This window comes from Haematobia irritans, chromosome 1 (assembly GCF_050003625.1).
Source record: "Haematobia irritans isolate KBUSLIRL chromosome 1, ASM5000362v1, whole genome shotgun sequence".
Lineage (NCBI taxonomy): Eukaryota > Metazoa > Arthropoda > Insecta > Diptera > Muscidae > Haematobia > Haematobia irritans.
Window position 1 is genome coordinate 123,446,178 of NC_134397.1, and position 11,582 is coordinate 123,457,759.

The window sequence follows — 11,582 nt, forward strand, 5'->3', positions numbered from 1 at the left end:
TATTTCAATTCTCTGCTTCTTTGGCTCGGAGTCAGTTCTAAAATCTTTAGTGTAAAGACATAATCTTTGGAACCGGGATTTTTTTCCAGTTTGTGTTCACTGTTTTTTTTTTTTTTTTTGAGTGTATAACCACCATCTCATAAGACCATCCCTATTTAGTATACATTGAAATTTAAATATAAATCAATTTCTATATATATGTTTAAATGATACATAAATGTTTCTTAATTTTATCCTATTGGGACACTTACTCTGTTTTGTAGATGATATCTTAGATCACCGCCTGTTAGCAGGTCGCAAACCATAAATAAATCCTCTTCATCTGAAAGGAGAAGAAGATAGAGAGTGAAACGAATGAATGAATGTAAAATTTCAGTGAATATGTAGATATATATTTAAACACATTAGATACATATCTAATTGGATAAACATTCTCTCATATACAAACATATGCACGCACACATACATACTTGTAGTATTTATTAATAACTGTGATACAAAAGGAGCTAACAAGGATTATAGAAAAAATAACTTCAATCTGTTTTTTATGTTATGAAAAGTAAGTATTGGAGATATAATAAAAAATCTTATTTCATTGAAGTGTTTCAGAGCATAGTGGTTTTAATGGGGAAGATAGAATATTTCTACTGCAAAAATATTTTTCACGCCAAACATAAATATACTAGCCTCAATCAGATTCATAATTTCCGAGAAAATAACATGGTTGCGGCAAACATGTATATGTTGGGTATATATATATATATATATATATATATATATATATATATATATATATATATATATATATATATATATATATATATATATATATATATATATATATATATATATATATATATATATATATATATATATATATATATATATATATATATATATATATATATATATATATATATATATATATATGGGTCGTGATTAAATTCAGAGTCGATCTATCGATGTGCGTCCGTCCGTCCGTCTGTGGAAATCACGCTAAGTTTCGAACGAAGCAAACTATCCGCTTGAAACTTGGCACATGTAGTTGTTATTGATGTAGGTCGGATGGCATTACACATGGGTCATATCGGACCAGTGTTAGGTATAGCCCCCATATAAACTAACCCCCTGATTTGTCTTGCGGAAGCTCGTGGAAGAGCAATCTCATCCGATCCGGTTGAAATTTGGTGCGTGATGTTACCATATACCCTCTAACATCCATGCAAAAATAGGTCCATATCTGTCCTTAGTTATATATAGCCCCCGTATAAACCGATCCCAAGATTTCACCACCGGAGCCTCTTGGAATACCAAATTTCATTCGATCCAGTTGAAATGTGGTACGAAAAAAAAATGCTGATTCAATCACAGTTTTAATTGAGCATCAGCAAATTATTTAATTAATTTTTTTAATGATTCAATTAAATTGTTAATTGGTGTTGATTGCAAAATTCAATTAATTGTTTAATTAGAAACGAAACTATTTTTAATCACAATACTATATTTCAATCACTTTCTATAACTATTTTAATCCTTTTTAGTTTGATTCAAAAATTGTTTGTTTCATAAAAACTTTTATTCAAAAATGTATAACAAATATCCATAGTATTGTAACTGTCTTACTCTTCCGAGCAGTGCTGCCGCTACTGCTTCAATCGAAGTATTTTGCTTCATTTTCACAAAATTTACTTCGTCACTCCTTCTTCCAAAAATCTGCTTCACTTTTTGTTCTGCTTCAATTTTTTTAATTTTTCCCCATATTCCTTTAATTACGATGAACATAGCGGTTATAATCATTGAATTATTAACCGATGTGGACCAATTTTTGCATAGTTGTTAGAGACCATATACTTACACCATGTACCAATTTTCAGCCCGATCGGAAGAAATTTGGTACATGCTGAAACCATGTACCAAATTTCAGCTGGATCGGATGAAATTTGCTTCTCTTAGAGCCCCCGCAAGCCAAAATTGGTGGTTGGTTTATATGGGAGCTATACGTAAAAGTGGACCAATATGGCCAATTTGCAATACCATCCGACCTACATCAATAACTTCAGAAACCGACTTGTTTAGATAAAGTTCAGCGTATGGCGAGCTTATGTATCTCAGGCGCATTTAGTAAGACAGGAACAGACTCCCTTAATGTCATGCTACATCTATTGCCTTTAGACATTTTGGCTAAACAGTCAGCTGCAACAACGGCTGTGCGGTTGCGCGAGCTATCGCTGTGGTCGGAAAAAATGTACGGTCATAGTTCGGTCCTCAAAGTAATGCCAGATGTGCCTAACGTAGTGGATTACACCCTGGCAAAACCACTTTTCGACAAAAAGTTTGAAACTCTAATTCCCAACAGTGAGGCGTGGTGTACACAGACCCCGGGGAATAAAAGATATATAGATTTCTATACTGATGGCTCCAAATTGAATGGACAAGTGGGGTTCGGAGTATATTCTAAAGATCTGGAAATTCGAATAGCGAAAAGATTACCTAATCACTGTAGTGTTTTTCAGGCTGAAATATTGGCAATAAGAGAGGTGGTGAATTGACTGAGAAGTAATGTTCCAACAAATATTGGCATTAATATATACTCAGACAGTCAACCTGCAATAAAATCCTTGGACTCTGTGTTCCTTAACTCAAAAATGGCCATAGACTGCCGCAAATCTCTCAACGAGATGGCTGAGCAGTACAATATTCACCTAATATGGGTGCCTGGTCATAGGAACATACCGGGGAACTGTGAAGCAGATGTGTTAGCAAGGCTAGGAACTACCTTACATATTCCAGGGGAACTAGAATCTGTTGGTATGCCTCTGGCCACCTGCAAGCTCTTACTGCGTGAGAAGGCTGTTATGATGGCCAATATTCGATGGGAAAATTGCAAGGGTTGTAACGACACCAAACAAATATGCCCCATTTAAACTTAAACCGCACACTAGATATGCTAGTGTTCTCAAGGCGTCAGATAGCACTCCTAATATCTGCTATAACGGGTGGCTGCCTGATAGGCGAATTTGCAAAACCTATAGGTGCGAAGTATAATGACTATTGTATAAGCTGTCATGACGTGGAGGAAAAGGAATCAAATAAACACCTCTTGTGTGAGTGTCCTGCTTTTTGTGTAAGGCGTAAGCGAATTTTAGGAGCATATAGCTTTAGATTACTGGCTGACCTGGAAAACGTTAACTTAAGCAGTTTGTTAATGTTTTTGGAGCAATCTGGTTGGTTCCACAAAAGTAAATAATAGAGAAGGTTCAGTGGTTAAGACTAGAAGTGCCCATATGTAATAGGTACTTTTAGTTAAATGTGGTATCACAATGGACTGAATAGTCTAAGTGAGCCTGAAATTTAATCGGGCTGCCACTTTAACCTAAACTAACCTAACCTAACCTAACCTAACCTACATCAATAACAACTACTTGTGCCAAGTTTCAAGTCGATAGCTTCTTCAGACGGACGGACGGACGGACATGCTCAGATCGACTAAGAATTTCACCACGACCCAGAAAATATGTACTTTATGGGGTCTTAGAGCAATATTTCGGTGTGTTACAAACGGAGGGTATAATAAAATGAATTCTATTGTTTTGTTTTCAAAAATGTATGCCACTTCAATTTTATTCAATCTACTCCACTTTTTTCCAAAATCTACTTCACTCAATTTTTCACTAGCGGCAGCACTGCTTCCGAGTTTGATTAAAAAATTATTTGTATCAATTATGCCCTTTAATGACCATGTAAAATTTATCCATATGGGTCCACAATTATATGTAGCCCCCATATAAACCGAACCCAAAATTTTACCACCGAAGCCTCTTGGAAGAGCAAATTTCATCCGATCCGTTTGAAATTTGGGTCTCTAATAGCCACAGCCACTTATAATTACTTATAGACTCCTCTATCTAAATCAACAAAAACTAAAGAGGCATATATAGGTATTTATCCTGCCTTTATTTATCTAAGACAGACTCCATATGGACTAACATACAATTTAGAAGGCAAAGTTAAGAAGGTTTAATGTACCTTGCCATCGGAAACTGTTACCACAACCCAAGATTCGATAGTGGATGACAGTCTTTAGTAGAACTTTCTACGAAATCCATGGCCGAACTTACGGTCGTATATACTTGCTTTAAGCTCAAATAATTAATTCTATTTTTATTGTTTAAATAAATCTTTTAATTTAATTTTGTTCTCCGCTATTCTATTTTTTTTTTGCTCGATTTGGTTTGATGCCACAGGAAGAATACACAACTGGATGTGTAAATTCAATAATGTTTAAACCTAGACATTTCAAATTTTTAGGGTGCCTCGTTCATGTGTCAAACGCATAGCAAAATTAATGCAAGAACATTTATCCTCAACAAAATATGTCTCTCAAGTAGAGCATGTCTCTCACTGGGATGTGTTTATTTCTTTCATTACATATCCCAATCGCCATCTTTATCAGTATTCTCTATTTTTAAAATGACAAAATGATATGTCGCAAACATAGTATATTCTAATATATTAACATATATGTCACAAACATATTATACTAGTTTATGGACATTATATGTTTGCGCTTAAAATGTGATCAAAATTTGAGTCCCAAACATATACAGCCCAGTAAAAAAGCGTCGCCAAAAAAGTAGTGAAAATGTTCTTTTTGGATCCGGAAGTGGTGCAAAATTGGCGCAGAAGCGATGAATTTAACGTGGTCTTGTCACAGGACGGATGTCCACCTTTTCGACAGCCGTTGCACTGAATTTGCATCATTTCTTAAGGTGTGATCTGAATTCAGTGCTTGGATGTGAATTAAAACATTTTGTAATATTTTGACAAAGAAATAATTTTTAGAATTTTTTATGACTTTTAATGCATTCTAACGCTTTTCTGAAACGATTGACCTCAAACATATTCAGAAATTCACAATTTTTCTAAAATGGATTTAGCATTTTGTTCGACAAAATTTAAATAATTTGTACCATTTTATTAATTCTTACGGCCATTTTCATGTAGCTCCGTTAGGCTTTAACTGCCAGTTAACAGAAAGTAAATTGTAAATATTTTCTCTCCGATTAACTTTAACTGAAAAATTTTCGTCAATTAAGTTCCTAACTGGCCTATGGAATATAAAGGCAAGATGACAGCTTCGTCTATATTTAATACGGTTTAAAAGCTGGTTAGTTAAGGGAACACTAACCGAGCTTTATGAAAATGGAGGTTAGTCTGTGTTTAACTGATTTGAAACAAAAAAAGTTATAATTACAAATATGAAAAAGCGAGTTATAAAAAATTGATTTAAAAGAACTTCCTGTGTAGTTGAGAAAGAGAACATCTTTGGGAGGACATTTTTGGAAGTGCTTTTAAAAGAACTTCCAAATTTTTTTTGCTGGGATTTTATACCGAAACATATGAAAAACAGTCCTATTCATCCCTCTATATTCAACCATATTTCATTTATTTTCAATATTGACTCTATCATTGTAGAACGCAGCCAAGTATTAAACCTACGCAAACTGCGGAAAGATTTGTCAATAATATTGCAGTATTACATGGTTGTGCCAAGGAAATACTTAGAGCTTTTTGTATGGAAGGGGAAAAAAGTTTCAATTTCTTTCCATACATCGCAATGCTGCACGTTTGACAAGTCCTGTGCGGTAAATTGTTTTTCTTTTCAAAGACTATACAAAATTTCTGCTTAAATCCATTTATAGAATAATGAAGTAAAAACATTTTTGATTCCTTTTCAAATTCTGCTTTACTTAGTTTCAGCATGTTTGAAGTGTGGAGCAAACAGATGAAAAGGCTGGAGAATTTTCTTCACAAAATTTATGTTTTATGGTTGAATTCAAAGAATCAAGGCATGGAATTCATATTAATATTTTCCAATATTCCTCAGAATTGAGTAGATGTTCTCTATGCTCAGATTGGCAACGATTGTGTATCCGAATATTCAGATAATTTCTTCAGTTATTAGACAATTGACGATTTCCACAAATTTGTCTTTAAAACTAGCCAGAAAAGATATTTTTTTGAGTTGCTCTTTATTAAATTGTTGTTACATCCTGTAGAAATATCAAAAAGTATATACTTTTCTTCCAAATAAACTTCCTTACAGAAAATGCAAATGGGAAATGATATTTGTTTGTCTAAAATGTCATATTTTCATCGGGATTTTACTCGATATTTTACACAGAGAATAGATTTAAAATTATATTAAAGTGTGTCGAATTTGATCCAAATCGGTTCAGTCTTAGATAAAGTCCCATATATATTTTTTCGATTTGACCGATTTCCTCATATTTTAGTCATATCCTACTCATTATAATGGCAGAATTTCCATAGAATCGGTTAAGAGTTAGATGAGGCTCCGGCTTGTGTAAATGTCGCTCGATTTGGCCAAATTGAGAACATAACTAATTATTACAGAAAAAACATGCAAAGAACTAAAAAAAAACTCGTGGAAGTGAGAAAGATGTAACAGGTTGGCTGATAAGTCCCCGGTCTTGACACATAGATGGCGTCGTTAGTATTAAATGCATATTATTTTATAATAGTATTTTATATAGTAGCAACCTTCAAATGATTCGTGTCAAAATTTGACGTCTGTAAGTCAACTAGTTTGTGAGATAGAGCGTTTTTGTGAAGCAACTTTTGTTATTTTGAAAAAAAATGGAAAAAAAGGAATTTCGTGTTTTGATAAAATACTGTTTTCTGAAGGGAAAAAATACGGTGGAAGCAAAAACTTGGCTTGAAAATGAGTTTCCGGACTCTGCCCCAGGGAAATCAACAATAACGGATTGGTATGCAAAATTCAAGCGTGGTGAAATAAGCACGGAGGACGGTGAACGCAGTGGACTCCCGAAAGAGGTGGTTACCGACGAAAACATCAAAAAAATCCACAAAATGATTTTTAATGACAGTAAAATGAAGTTGATCGAGATAGCAGAGGCCTTAAAGATATCAAAGGAACGTGTTGGTCTTATCATTCATCAATATTTGGATATGCGGAAGCTCTGTGCAAAATGGGTGCCGCGCGAGCTCACATTTGACCAAAAACAACAACGTGTTGTTGATTCTGAGCGGTGTTTGCAGCTGTTAATTCGTAATACACCCGAGTTTTTCCGTCGATATGTGACAATGGATGAAACATGGCTCCATCACTACACTCCTGAGTCCAATCGGCAGTCGGCCGAGTGGACAGGGATTGGTGAACCGTCTCCAAAGCGTGGAAAGACTCAAAAGTCCGCTGGCAAAGTAATGGCCTCTGTTTTTTGGGATTCGCATGGAATAATTTTTATCGATTATCTTTTTTTTTTTTATTATTTTCATCTATGGATTAAACCCTTACAGACTAACAGTAATATATTACATTATATACATATCGTTTGTTAATATATCAAGTATATAATAATAATGTTATCTTTTTCTTTACATTGTATTTCTCTTCTGACAAATCAAGATAATAATAACATTTATTGAATTCTTTACAAAGACGGCGAAGTGGATCGTTGTTTTCAAAGTTCGTTCGAAAGTATTCAATGTGGAGCAGTTCAAAGTTGCGGGTAGGTCTAAAGGGTACATTGAATGATATGCTGTTAATAAGGAAGTCAGATTTAAATCTTCCGTTAATTAAATCAACCATAAAACAGATATTCAGCATGGTACGTCTACTTTTCAGTGTAGGTAATTTGATGAGCGATAGTCTTTCTTTGTAAGACGGCAAGGTTTGAGGTGTCCAGTTATTCCGACGTAAACAAAACAGTAAAAATTGTTTCTGAACAGATTCAATACAATTGCAATGAATTTGGTACTGTGGGTCCCAAATTACAGATCCATATTCCAGGATAGGACGCACAAGTGAAGTATATAAGTTTCTTGTAACAAATGAGTCAGAAAATTCCTTACTCCAGCGCTTGACAAATCCAAATGATCCATAGGCTTTATTTACAGTCATAGAAATGTGAGATCTAAAATTTAGCCTACGATCCAAAAGTATTCCAAGATCTTTAAAGGATTCAACAGTTTCAAGCGTTGTGCCATTCAAGTTATAATTCGTGTCGATATAATTTAATCTATAAAAAGAGATATGCTTGCATTTCCTTATGTTCAGTTCCATCATATTTGATGAGCACCATCTGTACATGCTATTCAGATCAGATTGGAGTAAGGATTGGTCATCACTATTCCGAATAACCTTTATAATTTTAACATCGTCAGCATACATGAGAGTGTAACCATATTTAATGGCTGATGGAAGGTCATTTATAAATAAGCAGAACAATAGAGGGCCAAGATGACTGCCTTGTGGAACACCAGAAGGCACATGTATTGATTTTGAAATAATGTTATCAAATACTACAAATTGTGTACGATTCTTTAGATAACTTTCAAACCAGGATACCATTAATTCACTGAAGCCCATGCGATGCAGTTTGTACAGTAAAAGTGAAAGGTTTACTTTGTCAAACGCCTTACTAAAATCAGTATAAATGACATCAGTCTGTAAACGATCTCTAAAGCCTTCATTAACCATTGTAGTCAATTCCAAGATATTTGTTATGGTCGAACAAGATTTACGGAAGCCGTGTTGTTTAGGCGATAGAAGAGAGGAGACTTGATGATTCAAACTATCAGAAATAATTTTCTCCAACAGTTTTGGAATAGCACTTAATTTAGCAATGCCTCTATAATTCGTAATATCTGACTTGCTTCCTTCTTGAGAAGGGAAAAACCAACAACAGTGACTATTATATGGCGTTATTGGAGCGTTTGAAGGTCGAAATCGTGGCAAAACGGCCCCATATGAAGAAGAAACAAGTATATACGGCCGTAAGTTCGGCCAGGCCGAATCTTATGTACCCTCCACCATGGATTGCGTAGGAACTTCTACTAAAGGCTGTCATCCACAATCGAATTACTTGGGTTGCGATAACACTTGCCAATGGCAAGGTATCGTAAAACTTTTTAACACTGTCTTCTACATTGTAAGTTAGCCCATACGGGGTATATATTAAACAAAAAAAGGCCGATTAAATACGTATATAATCTAGTTTGACAAAATTTTATATAGAAATAAAATTTTGACAAAATTTTCTATAGAAATAAAAATTTGACAAAATTTTCTATAGAAATAAAAACTTGACAAAATTTTCTATAGAAATAAAATGTTGAAAAAATTTTCTATGGAAGTAAAATGTTGACAAAATTTTCTATAGCAATACAATTTTGACAAAAATTTCTATAGAAATAAAATGTTGACAAAATTTTGTATAGAAATAAAATTTTGACAAAATTTTGTATAGAAATAAAATGTTGACAAAATTTTCTACAGAAATAAATTTTTTACAAAATTTTCTATAGAAATAAACTTTTGACAAAACTTTCTATAGAAATGAAATTTTAACAAAACTTTCTATAGTAATAAAATTTGACAAAATTTTCTATAGAAATAAAGTTTTGGTAGATTACAAAAATTTTCTATAGAAATAAAATTTTGACAAAATTTTCTATGGAAATAAAATTTTGACAAACATTTGTATAGAAATAAACTTTTGACAAAACTTTCTATAGAAATGAAATTTTGACAAAACTTTCTATAGTAATAAAATTTGACAAAATTTTCTATGGAAATAAAGTTTTGGTAGATTATTTTTGGCGATATGGACCAATTTTTGTGTAATAAGTCATCGGCTATATATAACTAAAGACCGATATGGACCAATTTTTACATGACTGTTAGAGGCCATATATTGACAAAATGTACCAAATTTCAACCGTATCGGATGAATTTTGCTCTTCCAAGAGGCTCCGGAGGTCAAATCTGGGGATCGGTTTATATGGGGGCTATATATAATTATGGACCGATATGGACCAATTTTTGCATGGTTATTAGAGGCCGTAAACTAACATCAGGTACCAAATTTCAACCGGATCGGATGAATTTTGCCCCTCCAAGAGGCTCCGGAGGTCAAATATGGGGATCGGTTTATATGGGGGCTATATATAATTATGGACCGATATGGACCAATTTTTGCATCGTTGTTAAAAACCGTATACTAAGACCACGTACTAAATTTCAACCGGATCGGATGAATTTTGCTCCTCCAAGAGGCTCCGGTGGTCAAATCTGGGGATCGGTTTATATGGGATCTATATATAATTATGGACCGATATGGACCAATTTTTGCATGGTTGTTAGAGGCCGTATACTAGCATCAGGTACCAAATTTCAACCGGATCGGATGCATTTTGCCCCTCCAAAAGTCTCCGGAGGTCAAATCTGGGGATCGGTTTATATGGGGGCTATATATAATTATGGACCGATATGGACCAATTTTTGCATGGTTGTTAGAGACCATATACTAACATCAGGTACCAAATTTCAATCGGATCGGATGAATTTTGCCCCTCCAAGAGGCTCCGGAGGTCAAATCTGGGGATCGGTTTATATGGGGGCTATATATAATTATGGACCGATATGGACTAATTTTTGCATGGTTGTTAGAGACCGTATACTAAGACCACGTACCAAATTTCAACAGGATCGGATGAATTTTGCTGCTAGGGGAGGCTCCCCAAGCTAAATTTGGGGATCGGTTTATATGGGGGCTATACGTAAACGTGGTCCGATATGGCCCATTTTCAATACCATCCGACCTACATCAATAACAACTACTTGTGCCAAGTTTCAAGTCGATAGCTTGTTTCGTTCGGAAGTTAGCGTGATTTCCACAGACGGACGGACAGCCGGACAGACGGACAGACGGACAGACGGACAGACGGACGGACGGACGGACATGCTTAGATCGACTCAGAATTTCACCACGACCCAGAATATATATACTTTATGGGGTCTTAGAGCAATATTTCGATGTGTTACAAACGGAATGACAAAGTTAATATACCCCCATCCTATGGTGGAGGGTATAAAAAGTATTGTTCCACCAAGACAACGCACCGTGCCACAAGTCATTGAGAACGGTGGCAAAAATTCATGAATTGGGCTTCGAATTGCTTCCCCACCCACCGTATTCTCCTGATCTGGCCCCCAGCGACATTTTCTTGTTCTCAGACCTCAAAAGGATGCTCGCAGGGAAAAAATTTGGCTGCAATGAAGAGGTGATCGCCGAAACTGAGGCCTATTTTGAAGCAAAACCGAAAGAGTACTACCAAAATGGTATCAAAAAATTGGAAGGTCGTTATAATCGTTGTATCGCTCTTGAAGGGAACTATGTTGAATAATAAAAACGAATTTTGACAAAAAAATGTGTTTTTCTTTGTTAGACCGGGGACTTATCAGTCAACCAGCCAACATTTTTTTGAGTTAGTCTTTATGAAATAGCTTTTAAATACTGTCAAAAAAAAAAATGAACTTTTATCGCAAAAAAGTATATAATTTTCTTCCAAACAAATTTCCTTAGGGCGAAAAGCAAATGGGAAACTATTTGTGTTTTTCTAAAATTTCGTTTGGGAGAAAAGAATTATTTTTTTGCGTGTAGGTCATTAAACTTTGTCTTTGTTTTAAAGAATCCGTGACTTTTGCTTGAACTCAATACCAAAATCCTTAAACAAAAGTCAAAATCTTTGCATCC

General features: G+C 34.6%; 1 protein-coding gene across 1 annotated transcript in view; it reads right to left on the bottom strand.

The window, feature by feature from the left end:
- Nucleotides 1–11,582, bottom strand: part of LOC142241797 (serine/threonine-protein kinase 32A) — a 227,198-nt gene that overhangs the window by 97,689 nt on the left and 117,927 nt on the right. Inside the window, exon 5 of the mRNA XM_075313626.1 lies at nt 252–322. Within this exon, the coding sequence (XP_075169741.1) occupies nt 252–322 (71 nt within the window). The remainder of the gene's footprint in view (nt 1–251; nt 323–11,582) is intronic.